This window comes from Procambarus clarkii, unplaced genomic scaffold (assembly GCF_040958095.1).
Source record: "Procambarus clarkii isolate CNS0578487 unplaced genomic scaffold, FALCON_Pclarkii_2.0 HiC_scaffold_173, whole genome shotgun sequence".
Lineage (NCBI taxonomy): Eukaryota > Metazoa > Arthropoda > Malacostraca > Decapoda > Cambaridae > Procambarus > Procambarus clarkii.
This window is the reverse complement of record NW_027189206.1, coordinates 6423-28613: the sequence shown is the minus strand read 5'-3', so window position 1 is coordinate 28613 and position 22191 is coordinate 6423. Positions and strand designations below refer to the sequence as shown.

The 22191-nt window shown below is 48.4% G+C and overlaps 2 protein-coding genes across 2 annotated transcripts; both read right to left on the bottom strand.

Annotated features, from left to right (window-relative positions):
- Positions 1 to 9552: 9552 nt before the first annotated feature.
- On the bottom strand, positions 9553 to 20745 carry LOC138361077 (uncharacterized). The gene is made up of 3 exons (XM_069320548.1): positions 20671 to 20745; positions 10999 to 12683; positions 9553 to 9646 (listed from the first exon to the last, which is right to left on the bottom strand). Exons 1-3 carry the CDS (start codon positions 20743 to 20745, stop codon positions 9553 to 9555), a joined length of 1854 nt encoding a protein of 617 aa, XP_069176649.1.
- A 246-nt stretch (positions 20746 to 20991) lies between these two features.
- Positions 20992 to 21794, bottom strand: LOC123771541 (coagulation factor V-like; the record flags this gene model as incomplete). Its single annotated transcript, XM_069320546.1, has 2 exons — positions 20992 to 21483; positions 21574 to 21794. Coding segments are annotated over 2 exons (713 nt in total), but the record flags the coding sequence as incomplete, so codon positions are not given.
- Between the last annotated feature and the right edge of the window lie 397 nt (positions 21795 to 22191).

Below are 22191 nucleotides of genomic sequence, written 5' to 3'. Positions count from 1 at the left end.
ATGCTGGCCATACCTGAGTTATGGGGCATTGTCAAGTAGTATGCTGGCCATACCTGAGGCATGGGGCATTGTTAAGTAGTATGCTGGCCATACCTGAGGCATGGGGCATTGTCAAGTAGTATGTTGGCCATACCTGAGTTATGGGGCATTGTTAAGTAGTATGTTGGCCATACCTGAGGCATGGGGCATTGTCAAGTAGTATGTTGGCCATACCTGAGTTATGGGGCATTGTTAAGCAGTATGTTGGCCATACCTGAGGCATGGGGCATTGTCAAGAAGTATGCTGGCCATACCTGAGTTATGGGGCATTGTTAAGTAGTATGCTGGCCATACCTGAGGCATGGGGCATTGTCAAGTAGTATGTTGGCCATACCTGAGGCATGGGGCATTGTTAAGTAGTATGCTGGCCATACCTGAGGCATGGGGCATTGTCAAGTAGTATGCTGGCCATACCTGAGGCATGGGGCATTGTCAAGTAGTATGTTGGCCATACCTGAGGCATGGGGCATTGTCAAGTAGTATGTTGGCCATACCTGAGGCATGGGGCATTGTCAAGTAGTATGTTGGCCATACCTGAGGCATGGGGCATTGTTAAGTAGTATGTTGGCCATACCTGAGTTATGGGGCATTGTTAAGTAGTATGTTGGCCATACCTGAGGCATGGGGCATTGTCAAGTAGTATGTTGGCCATACCTGAGGCATGGGGCATTGTCAAGTAGTATGTTGGCCATACCTGAGGCATGGGGCATTGTTAAGTAGTATGTTGGCCATACCTGAGGCATGGGGCATTGTTAAGTAGTATGCTGGCCATACCTGAGTTATGGGGCATTGTTAAGTAGTATGTTGGCCATACCTGAGGCATGGGGCATTGTCAAGTAGTATGTTGGCCATACCTGAGGCATGGGGCATTGTTAAGTAGTATGTTGGCCATCCCTGAGGCATGGGGCATTGTTAAGTAGTATGTTGGCCATACCTGAGGCATGGGGCATTGTTAAGTAGTATGTTGGCCATACCTGAGGCATGGGGCATTGTTAAGTAGTATGCTGGCCATACCTGAGGCATGGGGCATTGTTAAGTTGTATGCTGGCATACCCGGGGCATGGGGCATTGTTAAGTAGTATGCTGGCCATACCTGAGGCATGGGGCATTGTCAAGTAGTATGCTGGCCATACCTGAGGCATGGGGCATTGTCAAGTAGTATGCTGGCCATACCTGAGGCATGGGGCATTGTTAAGTAGTATGCTGGCCATACCTGAGGCATGGGGCATTGTTAAGTAGTATGTTGGCCATACCTGAGTTATGGGGCATTGTTAAATAGTATGCTGGCCATACCTGAGGCATGGGGCATTGTTAAGTTGTATGCTGGCCATACCTGAGGCATGGGGCATTGTTAAGTAGTATGTTGGCCATACCTGAGGCATGGGGCATTGTCAAGTAGTATGCTGGCCATACCTGAGGCATGGGACATTGTCAAGTAGTATACTGGCCATACCTGAGGCATGGGGCATTGTTAAGTAGTATGTTGGCCATACCTGAGTTATGGGGCATTGTTAAGTAGTATGGTGGCCATACCAGAGGCATGGGGCATTGTTAAGTAGTATGCTGGCCATACCTGAGGCATGGGGCATTGTTAAGTAGTATGTTGGCCATACCTGAGTTATGGGGCATTGTTAAGTAGTATGCTGGCCATACCTGAGGCATGGGGCATTGTTAAGTTGTATGTTGGCCATACGTGAGGCATGGGGCATTGTTAAGTAGTATGTTGGCCATACCTGAGGCATAGGGGGCATTGTTAAGTAGTATGTTGGCCATACCTGAGGCATAGGGGGCATTGTTAAGTAGTATGTTGGCCATACCTGAGGCATGGGGCATTGTTAAGTAGTATGTTGGCCATACCTGAGGCATGGGGCATTGTTCAGTTGTCTGTTGGCCATACCTGAGGCATGGGGCATTGTTCAGTTGTATGTTGGCCATACCTGAGGCATGGGGGGCATTGTTAAGTAGTATGTTGGCCATACCTGAGGGATGGGGCATTGTTAAGTTGTATGTTGGCCATACCTGAGTTATGGGGCATTGTTAAGTAGTATGCTGGCCATACCTGAGGCATGGGGCATTGTCAAGTAGTATGTTGGCCATACCTGAGTTATGGGGCATTGTTAAGTAGTATGCTGGCCATACCTGAGGCGTGGGGCATTGTCAAGTAGTATGCTGGCCATACATGAGTTATGGGGCATTGTTAAGTAGTATGCTGGCCATACCTGAGGCATGGGGCATTGTCAAGTAGTATGTTGGCCATACCTGAGTTATGGGGCATTGTTAAGTAGTATGTTGGCCATACCTGAGGCATGGGGCATTGTCAAGTAGTATGTTGGCCATACCTGAGTTATGGGGCATTGTTAAGCAGTATGTTGGCCATACCTGAGGCATGGGGCATTGTCAAGAAGTATGCTGGCCATACCTGAGTTATGGGGCATTGTTAAGTAGTATGCTGGCCATACCTGAGGCATGGGGCATTGTCAAGTAGTATGTTGGCCATACCTGAGGCATGGGGCATTGTTAAGTAGTATGCTGGCCATACCTGAGGCATGGGGCATTGTCAAGTAGTATGCTGGCCATACCTGAGGCATGGGGCATTGTCAAGTAGTATGTTGGCCATACCTGAGGCATGGGGCATTGTCAAGTAGTATGTTGGCCATACCTGAGGCATGGGGCATTGTCAAGTAGTATGTTGGCCATACCTGAGGCATGGGGCATTGTTAAGTAGTATGTTGGCCATACCTGAGTTATGGGGCATTGTTAAGTAGTATGTTGGCCATACCTGAGGCATGGGGCATTGTCAAGTAGTATGTTGGCCATACCTGAGGCATGGGGCATTGTCAAGTAGTATGTTGGCCATACCTGAGGCATGGGGCATTGTTAAGTAGTATGTTGGCCATACCTGAGGCATGGGGCATTGTTAAGTAGTATGCTGGCCATACCTGAGTTATGGGGCATTGTTAAGTAGTATGTTGGCCATACCTGAGGCATGGGGCATTGTCAAGTAGTATGTTGGCCATACCTGAGGCATGGGGCATTGTTAAGTAGTATGTTGGCCATCCCTGAGGCATGGGGCATTGTTAAGTAGTATGTTGGCCATACCTGAGGCATGGGGCATTGTTAAGTAGTATGTTGGCCATACCTGAGGCATGGGGCATTGTTAAGTAGTATGCTGGCCATACCTGAGGCATGGGGCATTGTTAAGTTGTATGCTGGCATACCCGGGGCATGGGGCATTGTTAAGTAGTATGCTGGCCATACCTGAGGCATGGGGCATTGTCAAGTAGTATGCTGGCCATACCTGAGGCATGGGGCATTGTCAAGTAGTATGCTGGCCATACCTGAGGCATGGGGCATTGTTAAGTAGTATGCTGGCCATGCCTGAGGCATGGGGCATTGTTAAGTAGTATGTTGGCCATACCTGAGTTATGGGGCATTGTTAAATAGTATGCTGGCCATACCTGAGGCATGGGGCATTGTTAAGTTGTATGCTGGCCATACCTGAGGCATGGGGCATTGTTAAGTAGTATGTTGGCCATACCTGAGGCATGGGGCATTGTCAAGTAGTATGCTGGCCATACCTGAGGCATGGGACATTGTCAAGTAGTATACTGGCCATACCTGAGGCATGGGGCATTGTTAAGTAGTATGTTGGCCATACCTGAGTTATGGGGCATTGTTAAGTAGTATGTTGGCCATACCAGAGGCATGGGGCATTGTTAAGTAGTATGCTGGCCATACCTGAGGCATGGGGCATTGTTAAGTAGTATGTTGGCCATACCTGAGTTATGGGGCATTGTTAAGTAGTATGCTGGCCATACCTGAGGCATGGGGCATTGTTAAGTTGTATGTTGGCCATACGTGAGGCATGGGGCATTGTTAAGTAGTATGTTGGCCATACCTGAGGCATAGGGGGCATTGTTAAGTAGTATGTTGGCCATACCTGAGGCATAGGGGGCATTGTTAAGTAGTATGTTGGCCATACCTGAGGCATGGGGCATTGTTAAGTAGTATGTTGGCCATACCTGAGGCATGGGGCATTGTTCAGTTGTCTGTTGGCCATACCTGAGGCATGGGGCATTGTTCAGTTGTATGTTGGCCATACCTGAGGCATGGGGGGCATTGTTAAGTAGTATGTTGGCCATACCTGAGGGATGGGGCATTGTTAAGTTGTATGTTGGCCATACCTGAGTTATGGGGCATTGTTAAGTAGTATGCTGGCCATACCTGAGGCATGGGGCATTGTTAAGTAGTATGTTGGCCATACCTGAGGCATGGGGGGCATTGTTAAGTAGTATGCTGGCCATACCTGAGGCATGGGGGGGCATTGTTAAGTAGTATGCTGGCCATACCTGAGGCATGGGGGGCATTGTTAAGTAGTATGCTGGCCATACCTGAGGCATGGGGGGCATTGTTATGTAGTATGCTGGCCATACCTGAGGCATACTCTCTCTCTCTTTCTATCTATCTCTCTCTCTCTCTCTCTGAACACAGATGTTCAATAAATCTATATGACGCTATAACTGAACTTTTCGGTATATTCCAACAGGGAATTATTAAAAGTAAGCGACAGTACAAAAATATTGAATAAATAGCAATTTGTCAATATTTTTGCTTCTACAGAATTCATTAAACGTTAACTTTTTAATATAGTGAACCAACGAGACAACTTTAATGACTCATATCCTAAGCTGGCGAGTCTTGGTGGCGGGAAATGACAGAAATTCCCAGATAATGTTGATAGTTGCACAGCACGCTGTGAGGCTGTTGCACAGGACGCTGTGAGGCTGTTGCACAGGACGCTGTGAGGCTGTTGCACAGGACGCTGTGAGGCTGTTGCACAGGACGCTGTGAGGCTGTTGCACAGGACGCTGTGAGGCTGTTGCACAGGACGCTGTGAGGCTGTTGCACAGGACGCTGTGAGGCTGTTGCACAGGACGCTGTGAGGCTGTTGCACAGGACGCTGTGAGGCTGTTGCACAGCACGCTGTGAGGCTGTTGCACAGCACGCTGTGAGGCTGTTGCACAGGACGCTGTGAGGCTGTTGCACAGGACGCTGTGACGCTGTTGCACAGGACGCTGTGAGGCTGTTGCACAGGACGCTGTGACGCTGTTGCACAGGACGCTGTGAGGCTGTTGCACAGGACGCTGTGAGGCTGTTGCACAGGACGCTGTGAGGCTGTTGCACAGCACGCTGTGAGGCTGTTGCACAGGACGCTGTGAGGCTGTTGCACAGGACGCTGTGAGGCTGTTGCACAGGACGCTGTGAGGCTGTTGCACAGGACGCTGTGAGGCTGTTGCACAGGACCCTGTGAGGCTGTTGCACAGGACGCTGTGACGCTGTTGCACAGGACGCTGTGAGGCTGTTGCACAGGACGCTGTGACGCTGTTGCACAGGACGCTGTGAGGCTGTTGCACAGGACGCTGTGAGGCTGTTGCACAGGACGCTGTGAGGCTGTTGTACAGCACGCTGTGAGGCTGTTGCACAGGACGCTGTGAGGCTGTTGCACAGGACGCTGTGAGGCTGTTGCACAGGACGCTGTGAGGCTGTTGCACAGGACCCTGTGAGGCTGTTGCACAGGACGCTGTGAGGCTGTTGCACAGGACCCTGTGAGGCTGTTGCACAGGACGCTGTGAGGCTGTTGCACAGGACGCTGTGAGGCTGTTGCACAGGACGCTGTGACGCTGTTGCACAGGACGCTGTGAGGCTGTTGCACAGTACCCTGGGGGACTGTACTGGAGCAAGCAAAGTACCCTGGGGGACTGTACTGGAGCAAGCACAGTACCCTGGGGGACTGTACTGGAGCAAGCACAGTACCCTGGGGTACTGTACTGGAGCAAGCACAGTATCCTGGGGGACTGTACTGGAGCAAGCAAAGTACCCTGGGGGACTGTACTGGAGCAAGCACAGTACCCTGGGGGACTGTACTGGAGCAAGCAAAGTACCCTGGGGGACTGTACTCGAGCAAGCACAGTACCCTGGGGGACTGTACTGGAGCAAGCAAAGTACCCTGGGGGACTGTACTGGAGCAAGCACAGTACCCTGAGGGACTGTACTGGAGCAAGCACAGTACCCTGGGGTACTGTACTGGAGCAAGCACAGTACCCTGGGGGACTGTACTGGAGCAAGCACAGTACCCTGGGGGACTGTACTGGAGCAAGCACAGTACCCTGGGGGACTGTACTGGAGCAAGTACAGTACCCTGGGGGACTGTACTGGAGCAAGTACAGTACCCTGGGGGACTGTGCTGGAGCAAGCACAGTACCCTGGGGGACTGTACTGGAGCAAGTACAGTACCCTGGGGGACTGTACTGGAGCAAGCACAGTACCCTGGGGGACTGTACTGGAGCAAGCACAGTACCCTGGGGGACTGTACTGGAGCAAGTACAGTACCCTGGGGGACTGTACTGGAGCAAGTACAGTACCCTGGGGGACTGTGCTGGAGCAAGCACAGTACCCTGGGGGACTGTACTGGAGCAAGTACAGTACCCTGGGGGACTGTACTGGAGCAAGCACAGTACCCTGGGGGACTGTGCTGGAGCAAGCACAGTACCCTGGGGGACTGTACTGGAGCAAGTACAGTACCCTGGGGGACTGTACTGGAGCAAGCACAGTACCCTGGGGGACTGTACTGGAGCAAGTACAGTACCCTGGGGGACTGTACTGGAGCAGTCACAGTACCCTGGGGGACTGTACTGGAGTAGTCACAGTACCCTTGGGAACTGTACTGGAGTAGTCACAGTACCCTGGGGGACTGTACTGGAGCAAGCACCGTACCCTGGGGGACTGTACTGGAGCAAGCACAGTACCCTGGGGGACTGTACTGGAGCAGTCACAGTACCCTGGGGGACTGTACTGGAGTAGTCACAGTACCCTGGGGGACTGTACTGGAGTAGTCACAGTACCCTGGGGGACTGTACTGGAGTAGTCACAGTACCCTGGGGACTGTACTGGAGCAAGCACAGTATCCTGGGGGACTGTACTGGAGTAGTCACAGTACCCTGGGGGACTGTACTGGAGCAGTCACAGTGCCCTGGGGGACTGTACTGGAGTAGTCACAGTACCCTGGGGGACTGTACTGTAGTAGTCACAGTACCCTGGGGGACTGTACTGGAGTAGTCACAGTACCCTGGGGGACTGTACTGGAGTAGTCACAGTACCCTGGGGGACTGTACTGGAGCAGTCACAGTGCCCTGGGGGACTGTACTGGAGTAGTCACAGTACCCTGGGGGACTGTACTGGAGTAGTCACAGTACCCTGGGGGACTGTACTGGAGTAGTCACAGTACCCTGGGGGACTGTACTGGAGTAGTCACAGTACCCTGGGGGACTGTACTGGAGTAGTCACAGTACCCTGGGGGACTGTACTGGAGCAAGCACAGTACCCTGGGGGACTGTACTGGAGCAAGCACAGTACCCTGGGGGACTGTATTGGAGCAGTCACAGTACCCTGGGGGACTGTACTGGAGTAGTCACAGTACCCTGGGGGACTGTTCTGGAGTAGTCACAGTACCCTGGGGGACTGTACTGGAGTAGTCACAGTACCCTGGGGGACTGTACTGGAGCAAGCAAAGTACCCTGGGGGACTGTACTGGAGCAAGCACAGTACCCTGGGGGACTGTACTGGAGCAGTCACAGTACCCTGGGGGACTGTACTGGAGTAGTCACAGTACCCTGGGGGACTGTACTGGAGTAGTCACAGTACCCTGGGGGACTGTACTGGAGCAAGCACAGTACCCTGGGGGACTGTACTGGAGCAAGCACAGTACCCTGGGGGACTGTACTGGAGCAAGCACAGTACCCTGGGGGACTACTGGAGCAAGCACAGTACCCTGGGGGACTGTACTGGAGCAAGCACAGTACCCTGGGGGACTGTACTGGAGCAAGCACAGTACCCTGGGGGACTGTACTGGAGCAAGCACAGTGCCCTGGGGGACTGTACTGGAGCAAGCACAGTGCCCTGGGGGACTGTACTGGAGCATTCACAGTACCCTGGGGGACTGTACTGGAGCAAGCACAGTACCCTGGGGGACTACTGGAGCAAGCACAGTACCCTGGGGGACTGTACTGGAACAAGCACAGTACCCTGGGGGGACTGTACTGGAGCAAGCACAGTACCCTGGGGGACTGTACTGGAACAAGCACAGTACCCTGGGGGGGGACCTGTAATATCCCCATATGTAAATATTTTATACATATGCATAATATATATATAGATATAGGCACATTACTGGATCACAGAAGAGCTTCTGTGTATCATCATCAGTCTTCACTCTACACAAAATATTCACTATCTCACATATGTCATTTATCTGTTCGAAGCCTAAAATGGATACAATGGAAGGAGTTCAGATATTTTATCGTTTATAATAAGATGGTTTGGCAGTTCATGCAGCGTGTGTTCAAATTGATCTCTAAATGGCTTAATTTTTTTCAGTCCAAGATATAATGTTCTGGTGTGTGTGTGTCTGTCTTTGTCCACACACTGTGTACTCTACTTCATCAAGATCCCTATACAAGCCGAACTGCCAGAGATACTTGTAGCCAAGTCTTATTCAGGCTGTGACAACGTCTGTTAGTCTGCTGATGTTGTTACTTGCCCCATACACATGTTACTTGCCCCATACACATGTTACTTGCCCCCATACAGATGTTACTTGCCCCCTTACACATGTTACTTGCCCCATACACATGTTACTTGCCCCATACACATGGTACTTGCTCCATACACATGTTACTTGCCCCATACACATGTTACTTGCCCCATACACATGATACTTGCCCCCATACACATGTTACTTGCTCCATACACATGTTACTTGCCCCATACACATGTTACTTGCCCCATACACATGTTACTTGCCCCATACACATGTTACTTGCCCCATACACATGTTACTTGCCCCATACACATGTTACTTGCCCCCATACACATGTTACTTGCCCCCATACACATGTTACTTGCCCCCATACACATGTTACTTGCCCCCATACACATGTTACTTGCCCCATACACATGATACTTGCCCCCATACACATGTTACTTGCCCCCATACACATGTTACTTGCCCCATACACATGTTACTTGCCCCCATACACATGTTACTTGCCCCCATACACATGTTACTTGCCCCCATACACATGTTACTTGCCCCCATACACATGTTACTTGCCCCATACACATGTTACTTGCCCCCATACACATGTTACTTGCCCCCATACACATGTTACTTGCCCCCATACACATGTTACTTGCCCCATACACATGTTATTTGCCCCCATACACATGTTACTTGCCCCCATACACATGTTACTTGCCCCCATACACATGTTACTTGCCCCCATACACATGTTACTTGCCCCATACACATGATACTTGCTCCCATACACATGTTACTTGCCCCCATACACATGTTACTTGCCCCCATACACATGTTACTTGCCCCATACACATGATACTTGCCCCCATACACATGTTACTTGCCCCATACACGTATTTTACTTGACACATTTCAAACTAATGAACAATGGACCTGCTAGTTCCAGTCTGCACTATTCTCATTTCTTCAAATCCATCCAGGAGTTCTCGTTTAATGACATTTTTAAGGGACCTATTTGATAACTCAAGATTAAGTTCAACATTATCTTAATTTACTGCAACCTTAGCAGTGATATCAACCTTATCGTGTTCTAGGACTTGATATCACACCAAAGCTGTCTCCTGAAACCATCATCAAAAGGATACCATCAGCGTCATGTGCAAGACTGGCTAACATCAGAACTTCCTATTTGAATTTGTGTAAGGAATCATTTAAAACGTTGTATACCACATACGTGAGACCAATCCTGGAGTATGCGGCTCCAGCGTGGCATCCATACCTAGTCATACAATCACAAGATTAAGGTGGAGAAGGTTCAAAGGTTTACCACCAGACTAGTTCCAGAACTACGAGGTATGAGCTACGAGGAAAGACTGTGTGAACTGCACCTCACATCCCTGGCAGACAGAAGAGCTGGGAGAAGATGACTACTAAACACAAAGTTCTCAGGGGAGGAAGGGAGGGAATTATCAAGGGAAAAATGCCAACCCATTACGACTATATAGCACCCGGAAGGGGTCAGGATAAGGATTTGGGATGGGACGGGGGGAAATGAATGGTACCCAATCACTTGGACGGTCAGGGATTGAACGCCGATCTGCATGAAGCGAAACCGTCGCTTCATAATTGACTAGTTCAAGTATTTGGACTGTCAATTCTCAGAGGAATTGACGGGGGTAGACAAAGACAAAATATTTAGCACGGGTGGAACACGTACAAGGGGACACAGGTGGAAGCTTAGCTCCCAAATGAGCCACTAAGAGAGAACTTTTTCAGTGTCAGAATAGTTAACAAACATAATGCATTAATGTCGCCTCCGTACTCAGGAACCTGTACACCAGTTGATTAAGAGTTAAGAGGCGGGATCAAAGAACTGAAGCTCAACCCCCGCAGCACAGTTACGTGAGTACAGTCTAAAACATTCTAAAGCGAAATAGTAATACATTTTACGTAAGGTTATCGAGACAGTGGCCGCCACACCGAAGGCCAACTGAGCCTTCATCCAGCCTCCCACATGGCACTTCTCCCTCGTCCTCTCCCCGGTGCCTCTTGTTCCCTCTTTATTCCCATTTCTCTTTCATCTTCACGGTCGCCCGCCACCAGTTGGTGGGGATTATTGGCCTCCTTACGACCCCCGTTCCTTTGAGGCGCGTCTACAGCTGTTGAGAGCACGGCGGCTTGGCTGTTTGTTTATGTCTGGGCTACGGTGGCGGTGGGGAGGGGGTGGGGGAGGGTGGTAGTGGGGAGGGGGTGGGGACGGAGCGGCAGAGGAGGGGGGGTGGGGTGGGGGAGGGGGGGGGCCAGGGGAGGGAACGTGTGGGATGGAGATGTTTGGAGAAGGGACATGATGGGAGGGCGAATACAGCAGTGGCACTAAAGGCGACATGTACACGCTCCTGGTATCACGGACGGTGGCAGTATCACGGACGGTGGCAGTATCACGGAGGGCGGTAGTATCAGGGACGGCGGCAGTATCAGGGACGGCGGCAGTATCAGGGACGGCGGCAGTATCAGGGACGGTGGCAGCATCACGGACGGCGGCAGTATCAGGGACGGTGGCAGCATCACGGACGGCGGCAGTATCACGGACGGCGGCAGTATCACGGACGGCGGCAGTATCACGGACGGCGGCAGTATCACGGACGGTGGCAGTATCACGGACGGTGGCAGTATCAGGGACGGCGGCAGTATCAGGGACGGTGGCAGTATCAGGGACGGTGGCAGCATCACGGACGGCGGCAGTATCAGGGACGGTGGCAGTATCAGGGACGGTGGCAGCATCACGGACGGCGGCAGTATCAGGGACGGTGGCAGTATCAGGGACGGTGGCAGTATCAGGGACGGTGGCAGCATCACGGACGGCAGCAGTATCAGGGACGGCGGCAGTATCAGGGACGGCGGCAGTATCAGGGACGGTGGCAGTATCACTGACGGTGGCAGTATCAGGGACGGTGGCAGTATCACTGACGGTGGCAGTATCAGGGACGGTGGCAGTATCACGGACGGCGGCAGTATCAGGGACGGCGGCAGTATCAGGGACGGCGGCAGTATCAGGGACGGCGGCAGCATCACGGACGGTGGCAGTATCAGGGACGGCGGCAGTATCAGGGACGGCGGCAGTATCACGGACGGCGGCAGTATCACGGACGGCGGCAGTATCACGGACGGCGGCAGTATCACGGACGGCGGCAGTATCACGGACGGCGGCAGTATCACGGACGGCGGCAGTATCACGGACGGCGGCAGTATCAGGGACGGCGGCAGTATCACGGACGGCGGCAGTATCACGGACGGCGGCAGTATCAGGGACGGCGGCAGTATCAGGGACGGCGGCAGTATCAGGGACGGCGGCAGTATCACGGACGGCGGCAGTATCAGGGACGGCGGCAGTATCAGGGACGGCGGCAGTATCAGGGACGGCGGCAGTATCACGGACGGCGGCAGTATCAGGGACGGCGGCAGTATCACGGACGGCGGCAGTATCACGGACGATGGCAGTATCACGGACGGTGGCAGTATCACGGACGGTGGCAGCATCACGGACGGTGGCAGTATCACGGACGGTGGAAGTATCACGGACGGTGGCAGTATCACGGACGGCGGCAGTATCACGGACGATGGCAGTATCACGGACGGGGGCAGCATCACGGACGGCGGCAGTATCACGGACGGTGGCAGTATCACGGACAGTGGCAGTATCACGGACGGTGGCAGCATCACGGACGGCGGCAGTATCACGGACGATGGCAGTATCACGGACGGCGGCAGTATCACGGACGGTGGCAGTATCACGGACGGTGGCAGCATCACGGACGGCGGCAGTATCACGGACGGTGGCAGTATCACGGACGGCGGCAGTATCACGGACGGCGGCAGTATCACGGACGGTGGCAGTATCACGGATGGCGGCAGTATCAGGGACGGTGGCAGTATCAGGGACGGCGGCAGTATCAAGGACGGCGGCAGTATCAGGGACGGCGGCAGCATCACGGACGGTGGCAACATCACGGACGGTGGCAGCATCACGGACGGCGGCAGTACCCACGTACTACAATTAAATATAATCGCCAACAGAATCTAAATACCTAACCTAACCTAACCTATCCCTATATATGCACAATATGCTAATTTTTTTTTAAATTTTGCCCCGAGGGGCGAGTTTATTGGGCAGCGCCACTCATCTTGTGAGTGAACATACCCCTATAGCAGAATGTACAACACTCCCCAATAGGAAGAAAACCCGTTGGGTTGTTCATCCTGTCACTTGTACCCAGACACAGCTGGGACTTGCTTAACTGCCTCAAGTGAACAGCTCCTCAAACAAGAAGATTAACATTTATCAACCCTTAAAAGCTTACGTTATCTTGTGGGTGCAAAATGGGGAAATCTTTTAAGAACAGTATCAATATTTGACAAATAGTGTTTTCCTAACTCAAACAATGTGGGGTTTATTATTCTACAGTTATTCCTAATGTCTCTCAGGTGTTCACATTCACGTAGATAGTGGTCAAGGCGGTGTCCATCACTCTCACCACAGATTCTGCAACTTCGCTGATCAACTGTTGTTTCCATTCCAAATCTCCATGGATATTTGTATCCAAGACGGATTCTCGCTATTACTGATTCTCTGATGGAATGGACTCGAGTCGAGGACGGGTTGAGGTTTACACTCTGATCCAATGTTATGATCAAAGAAATACTCTCAATTCAAAGGAGAAAATCAGATATGATAATTTAGGGCTTAGTGGGTAGAAGGAAAACTAAGTAATGAGGGAAGAGGATGAGTAAGAGAGGAAGTAAGGAAGTAAGAATTGAAAGGAGAGGGGAAAGGAATAGAAAACGGGTAAGATTGAGGGCGATCGAAGGAACTAGTAGGGAGTGAATAGAAAATGGAGGATCAGAACACGAGAAGAGAAGGACGGAATGAGGAGGAGGAGGATGAAATATGGTGTAGACAGAGAAACTTATTACTAATGCTGCCACCATCCTGTCAAAATGAGATCTTAAAATCATATACAACAATGTAACAAGAAACAATGCTTTACTGAGTGGGATTCTTCTTTTGATGTAATCACTTACTGACAGTATGTTAAACAATCGGGTACGGGAGAACATGGGTAAGGCTCAGTGTCCCTGATGACACACGCTGGAGATAAGGAGGAATCAAGCGACACATACAGATGCAAATTTAACAAGAGTTTATTAGGTCAAAATTATGATATCCGCCACAATTAAAGCAGCAGACATAGCCCCACTACACAAGGGAGGGAGCAAAGCATTGGCAAAGTTGCATACACCAGTTGCACTAACGTCTCACATAATAAAAGTATATGAGAGTGACCAGGAGTCAGCTCACTAGTTTCATGGAGACCAATGACCTCCACAACCCAGGCCAACATGGATTTAGAGCGGGAAGATTAGGCCTCTCACAGCTACTTTACCACTACGACAAAATCACTGAGGCATTAGAAGAAAAACATAATGCAGATGCAGATGTGGTATACACGAGCAAGGCTTTCGATAAATGTGACCGTGGAGTGATAGCACACAAAATGAGGTCAATGGGAATAACTGGTAAAGTAGGACACTGGATACTCAGTTTTCTGTCGAACAGAACACAAAGAGTAACAGTCAACCATATAAAATCGACTCCAAGCGCAGTTAAAAGCTCTGTATCTCAGGGTACAGTCCTTGCACCACAGCTTTTCCTTATTCTCATATCAGATATAAACAGAAATACAAGTCACAGCTTCGTATCATCCTTTGCAGATGAGACGAAAATCAGCATGAAAATTACCTCTGCTGAAGACATTGAAAAACTACAAGCAGATATTAATAAAGTTTTCTACTGGGCAGCAGAAAATAACATGATGTTTATTAGTGATAAATTCCAGGTACTCAGATACGGTAAAAATGAGGACCTTAAATATGATACAGGGTACAAAACACATTGAAATCTGCCCATAGTAGGAAAGCAGCATGTAAAGGATTTGGGAATAATGATGTCTGACGACCTAACGTTTAGGGAGCATAACCAAGCAAATATTGCGTCAGCCAGAAAATGATTGGATGGATTACGAGAACTTTCAAATCCAGAGATCTCATCACAATGGTTTTACTCTTCAAATCACTGGTGCTGTCCCATCTTAAGGATTGCTCAGTACTCACTTCCCCCTTCAGAGCAGGAGAGATTACTGAAATAGGTTCAGTAGAGGGAGTACAGAGATCATATACGGAATACATAGACGCGATAAAGCACCTAAATTATTGGGATCGTCTCAAAGCTCTCCAAATGTACTCTCTATTAAGGAGATGAGAGAGATACCAAATAATATACACATGGAAAATACTGGCGGGACAGGTCCCTAATCTACACAGTAAAATAACAACATACTGGAGTAAACGATTTGGAAGAAAATGCAGAATAGAACCAGTGAAGAGCAGAGGTGCCATGGGCACAATCAGAGAACACTGTATTAACATCAGAGGTCTACGATTGTTCAACGTCCTCCCAGCGAGCATAAGAAATATTGCCGGAACAACCATGGACATCTTCAAGAGAAAACTAGATAGTTTTCTTCAAGAAGTGCCGGACCAACCGGGCTGTGGTGGGTATGTGGGCCTGCGGGCCGCTTCAAGCAACAGCCTGGTGGACCAAACCCTCATAAGTCAATCCTGGCCTCGGGCCGGGCTTGTGGAGTAGAACTACTCCCAGAACCCCATCCAGCAGGGTGACTGTTACTGGTAAAATGGTGCAAGGGAGAACATTTTCACTAAAGGTGGTGGAATGAGAAGCAGTACTGCACTCTAGCGACAGGCAGGCCAACTACACGTAAGCGGGCACTGAGAATGCCAAGCTTTTCGTGAATGGATGTAAGATGTTCATGGATGTAATGGATGTAAGATGTTCATGGATGTAATGGATGTAAGATGGCATGTTCAGAGGTTGCCGCGGCGCTCTCCACTCAGCGCGACCTCCCAAGGTTTCCCTGCTCCCCACGCCAACCCCTCTCCGGAGCTCCCGCCATTCACTCTTCTGTATTCTGATGTAAAGAATTCGAGAGTGAGGTCCTCTTAAAGAGAGAGAGAGAGAGAGAGAGAGAGAGAGAGAGAGAGAGAGAGACGGGTAGAGAAAGTGAGGTAGATAATGGAGCAGCTGTTAAGGAGGATCCACACGTCAATAGAAGGAGATGAATGACACTGAGGAGAGAGCATCAAGACTGTGACAATATTAATTACCTCAACACAAATATACATGTCAAAAAGATTCTCAACGGAAGTAATGTTAAGAAATATATCAAATATATTATGTTATATTTATTGAATTTATTCCAAAAATTATAAAACGTATAATTGCTCACAACTTGTCACCTTCAGTATACATTAAACCGTGGCTACAGCTCGTAACATTCACCACAGAACATAACATTCACCACAGCACATAACATTCACCACAGAACATAACATTCACCACAGCACATAACATTCACCACAGAACATAACATTCACCACAGCACATAACATTCACCACAGAACATAACATTCACCACAGAACATAACATTCACCACAGAACATAACATTCACCACAGCACATAACATTCACCACAGCACATAACATTCACCACAGAACATAACATTCACCACAGCACATAACATTCACCACAGCACATAACATTCACCACAGAACATAACATTCACCACAGAACATAACATTCACCACAGAACATAACATTCACCACAGAACATAACATTCACCACAGCACATAACATTCACCACAGCACATAACATTCACCACAGAACATAACATTCACCACAGCACATAACATTCACCACAGAACATAACATTCACCACAGCACATAACATTCACCACAGAACATAACATTCACCACAGAACATAACATTCACCACAGCACATAACATTCACCACAGCACATAACATTCACCACAGAACATAACATTCACCACAGCACATAACATTCACCACAGAACATAACATTCACCACAGCACATAACATTCACCACAGCACATAACATTCACCACAGAACATAACATTCACCACAGCACATAACATTCACCACAGCACATAACATTCACCACAGAACATAACATTCACCACAGCACATAACATTCACCACAGAACATAACATTCACCACAGAACATAACATTCACCACAGCACATAACATTCACCACAGAACATAACATTCACCACAGCACATAACATTCACCACAGAACATAACATTCACCACAGAACATAACATTCACCACAGAACATAACATTCACCACAGCACATAACATTCACCACAGAACATAACATTCACCACAGCACATAACATTCACCACAGCACATAACATTCACCACAGAACATAACATTCACCACAGAACATAACATTCACCACAGAACATAACATTCACCACAGAACATAACATTCACCACAGCACATAACATTCACCACAGCACATAACATTCACCACAGAACATAACATTCACCACAGCACATAACATTCACCACAGAACATAACATTCACCACAGCACATAACATTCACCACAGAACATAACATTCACCACAGAACATAACATTCACCACAGCACATAACATTCACCACAGCACATAACATTCACCACAGAACATAACATTCACCACAGCACATAACATTCACCACAGAACATAACATTCACCACAGCACATAACATTCACCACAGCACATAACATTCACCACAGAACATAACATTCACCACAGCACATAACATTCACCACAGCACATAACATTCACCACAGAACATAACATTCACCACAGCACATAACATTCACCACAGAACATAACATTCACCACAGAACATAACATTCACCACAGCACATAACATTCACCACAGAACATAACATTCACCACAGCACATAGTTTTACATTAAACATTATACAATGGTAAACTTGGATGAAACTGCCCTTAACACCTGATGCCTCTAGTGCCTCTACAACAATGACCGAGAGTGGCAGATGGTATGATCAAGCCATCTGTGATCCACCTGGCTCCTGCACACCTCCGCCCATCTCATATCATCTTCTATTGCCCATAATTACAGGTCAGACCCATATTAAATGATTACTCTTAGGGCGGATGGCACTGGCTAAAGTTATCAGGCAGGATCGGCGGCCATCTTGGTGCTTAACAATGGCAAAATGACGCTACCTAATGAGGGCTGCCTATTACACCAAGTTGAAAACCTTAATATCAGAGGACTCAAACAGCGACTCCATGTGTCAGGTGTAGTGTTCACAGACACAGGTAGAACACCGACTGTGTCTGGTGTAGTGTTCACAGACACAGAGGTAGAACACCGACTGTGTCTGGTGTAGTGTTCACAGACACAGAGGTAGAACACCGACTGTGTCTGGTGTAGTGTTCACAGACACAGAGGTAGAACACCGACTGTGTCTGGTGTAGTGTTCACAGACACAGGTAGAACACCGACTGTGTCTGGTGAAGTGTTCACAGACACAGGTAGAACACCGACTGTGTCTGGTGAAGTGTTCACAGACACAGGTAGAACACCGACTGTGTCTGGTGAAGTGTTCACAGACACAGGAAGAACACCGACTGTGTCTGGTGAAGTGTTCACAGACACAGGTAGAACACCGACTGTGTCTGGTGAAGTGTTCACAGACACAGGTAGAACACCGACTGTGTCTGGTGAAGTGTTCACAGACACAGGGAGAACACCGACTCAACCCAACTTACCTTACCTTGAGGTTACCTTGAGGTGATTCCGGGGCTTAGCGACCACGCGGCCCGGTCGTCGACCGGGCCTCCTCATTGCTGGACTGGTCAACTAGACTGTCGTAAGCGGCTCCTCGCAGCCTAACATATGAGTCACAGCCTGGTTGATCAGGTATCCTTTGGAGGTGCTTATCCAGTTCTCTCTTGAACACTGTGAGGGGTCGGCCAGTTATGTCCCTTATGTGTAGTGGAAGCGTGTTGAACAGTCTCGGGCCTCTGATGTTGATAGTTCTCTCTTGAACACTGTGAGGGGTCGGCCAGTTATGTCCCTTATGTGTAGTGGAAGCGTGTTGAACAGTCTCGGGCCTCTGATGTTGATAGTTCTCTCTTGAACACTGTGAGGGGTCGGCCAGTTATGCCCCTTATGTGTAGTGGAAGCGTGTTGAACAGTCTCGGGCCTCTGATGTTGATAGTTCTCTCTTGAACACTGTGAGGGGTCGGCCAGTTATTTCCCTTATGTGTAGTGGAAGCGTGTTGAACAGTCTCGGGCTTCTGATGTTCATAGAGTTCTCTCTCAGAATGCTTGTTGCACCTCTGCTCTTTAACAGGGGGTATTCTGCACATCCTGCCATGCCTTCTGGTCTCATGTGATGTTATTTCTGTGTGCAGGTTTGGGACCAGCCCCTCTACTATTTTCCACGTGTAAATTATTATGTATCTCTCCCGCCTGCGCTCAAGAGAATACAGATTTAGGCATTTTAGTTGATCCCAATAGTGAAGATGTTTTACTGAGTGGATTCTAGCAGTAAAGGATCTCTGCACGCTCTCCAGGTCAGCAATTTCTCCAGCTTTGAAAGGGGCTGTCATTGTGCAGCAGTACTCCACTCTAGAGAGCACTAGAGTCTTGAAGAGTATCATCATCGGTATAGCATCTCTGGTGTGAAAGGTTCTTGTTATCCAAACTGTCATTTTTTTTTTGCAGTTGTGACGGCTACTTTATTGTGTTCTTTAAAGGTAAGGTCTTCCTCCATGAGTACACCCAGATCCTTTACATTGCCTTTTCGTTCTACGGTATGATTTGACTGCGTAGCGCATGAGCTGGAACTTATCTTCGTTAAACACCATATTATTTTCTGTAGCCCATAGAAAGACCTGATTTACATCTGATTGGAGGTTTGCCGTGTCCTCTGTGTTGTCTACTCTCATAAAGATCCTAGTGTCATCTGCGAAGGATGATACAGTACTATAGGTTGTGTTCTTGTCTATGTCCGATATGAGGATGAGAAAAAGTACTGGAGCAAGCACAGTACCCTGGGGGACTGAGCTCTTCACGGTTGATGGACCGGATTTTATTTTGTTGACTATTACACATTGGGTTCTGCTAGTCAGGAAATTGTAGATCCATCTGCCTATTTTTCCGGTAATTCATTTTGAACGCATTTTATGTGCAATAACACCATGGTCACATTTGTCTGGTGTCATACCCACAACCGGGCTGTGGTGGGTATGTGGGCCTGCGGGCCGCTCCAAGCAACAGTCTGGTGGACCAAACTGTCACAAGTTGGGGAGTAGAAGAACTCCCAGAACCCCATCAAGCAGGTATCAGTTGATTGACAGTTGAGAGGCGGGACCAAAGAGACAAAGCTCAACCTCCGCAAGCACAACTATGTGAGTACACGCAGAGGTTGGGTTATTCTCATCAAAATTGAAGTTGTCTCCCTTGAACACCAAGCTGTTCTCTGTGACCAACGTTGTCTCCCTTGAACACCAAGCTGTTCTCTGAGACCAACGTTGTCTCCCTTGAACACCAAGCTGTTCTCTGAGACCAACGTTGTCTCCCTTGAACACCAAGCTGTTCTCTGTGACCAACGTTGTCTCCCTTGAACACCAAGCTGTTCTCTGTGACCAACGTTGTCTCCCTTGAACACCAAGCTGTTCTCTGAGACCAACGTTGTCTCCCTTGAACACCAAGCTGTTCTCTGTGACCAACGTTGTCTCCCTTGAACACCAAGCTGTTCTCTGAGACCAACGTTGTCTCCCTTGAACACCAAGCTGTTCTCTGAGACCAACGTTGTCTCCCCTGAACACCAAGCTGTTCTCTGTGACCAACGTTGTCTCCCCTGAACACCAAGCTGTTCTCTGTGACCAACGTTGTCTCCCCTGAACACCAAGCTGTTCTCTGTGACCAACGTTGTCTCCCCTGAACACCAAGCTGTTCTCTGAGACCAACGTTGTCTCCCTTGAACACCAAGCTGTTCTCTGTGACCAACGTTGTCTCCCTTGAATACCAAGCTGTTCTCTGAGACCAACGTTGTCTCCCCTGAACACCAAGCTGTTCTCTGAGACCAACGTTGTCTTCCGGTCATTATCAGGATCAACGGCCATTGAAAGCCATAAACGGTGTTATTTCCTGGGCTTTATAACCTTATCCGGACTCTTTCCATCTCAGTCCGGTTAACCGAATATCTTTAATAATGGCATTGTAATAGTAGCCGTAAGAACACGGTCTCCGAACACGGTTATCCGAACACAACTCTCACTATAATGGGTATTTTTAAACCGATTTGTCTTGTTAACGCTCGGCAAAATTGTCATCAACCACAATAATGCATCGTTAACCGTACTCTCTCATTAATCCTTATAGTTCGTTAACTCTCCATAATCCTTATAGTTCGTTAACTCTCCATAATCCTTATAGTTCGTTAACTCTCCATAATCCTTATATTCTGTTAACTCCCCATAATCCTTATATTCCATTAACTCTCCATAATCCTTATATTCCGTTAACTCTCCATAATCCTTATATTCCGTTAACTCTCCATAATCCTTATATTCCGTTAACTCTCCATAATCCTTATATACCGTTAACTCTCCATAATCCGTATATACCGTTAACTCTCCATAATCCTTATATACCGTTAACTCTCCATAATCCGTATATACCGTTAACTCTCCATAATCCTTATATACCGTTAACTCTCCATAATCCTTATATACCGTTAACTCTCCATAATCCGTATATACCGTTAACTCTCCATAATCCTTATATACCGTTAACTCTCCATAATCCTTATATTCCGTTAACTCTCCATAATCCGTATATACCGTTAACTCTCCATAATCCTTATATACCGTTTACTCTCCATAATCCGTATATACCGTTAACTCTCCATAATCCTTATATACCGTTAACTCTCCATAATCCGTATATACCGTTAACTCTCCATAATCCTTATATACCGTTAACTCTCCATAATCCTTGTATACCGTTAACTCTCCATAATCCTTATATACCGTTAACTCTCCATAATCCTTATATTCCGTTAACTCTCCATAATCCTTATATTCCGTTAACCGTACTGATACTCTCAATACCCCTAATAGTTCCATAACTGTACTGATACTCTCTATAATTGTTATAGTTCTCGAATTAACTGCAATAATTATTCATACCTTGTTAATATTCGCCTGAAGTGTAACCGACTAATATATGTGTAAATATTATCTCTATCATTCTAATGTTAAGCTTAACGAAGCAGTTGCCTCTGTTAACGTGCTCGTTAGTCGTGCTAATGTGGTAGTTAATCGTATAAATGTGGTGGTTAATTTTACTAATGGAAAAGGAATGTGGGTGGTGTTATGAGGGCTGGGGTGAGGGAGATGTGGTGGAGGCCTTGGTGTAGGTGTGAGGCTGTGCAGGTGAGGTCTGGTCCGTGTGGTGGCGTGGGGCCCTTATCTCTCTCTCTCTCTCTCTCTCTCTCTCTCTCTCTCTCTCTCTCTCTCTCTCTCTCTCTCTCTCTCTCTCTCTCTCTCTCTCTCTCTCTCTCTCTC

Bases quoted from the DNA above. Each gene is read 5' to 3' on its own strand.
- LOC138361077 (XM_069320548.1), bottom strand. From the start codon at position 20,745: ATGGCCGTTGATCCTGATAATGACCGGAAGACAACGTTGGTCTCAGAG. The intron at 12,684-20,670 runs GTTGGTCTCAGA...ATTTAATTGTAG, and splicing joins TGGTGTTCAGGGGAGACAAC to TACGTGGGTACTGCCGCCGT. The intron at 9,647-10,998 runs GTATTCGCCCTC...GTTATCAAATAG, and splicing joins TCGCCTTTAGTGCCACTGCT to GTCCCTTAAAAATGTCATTA.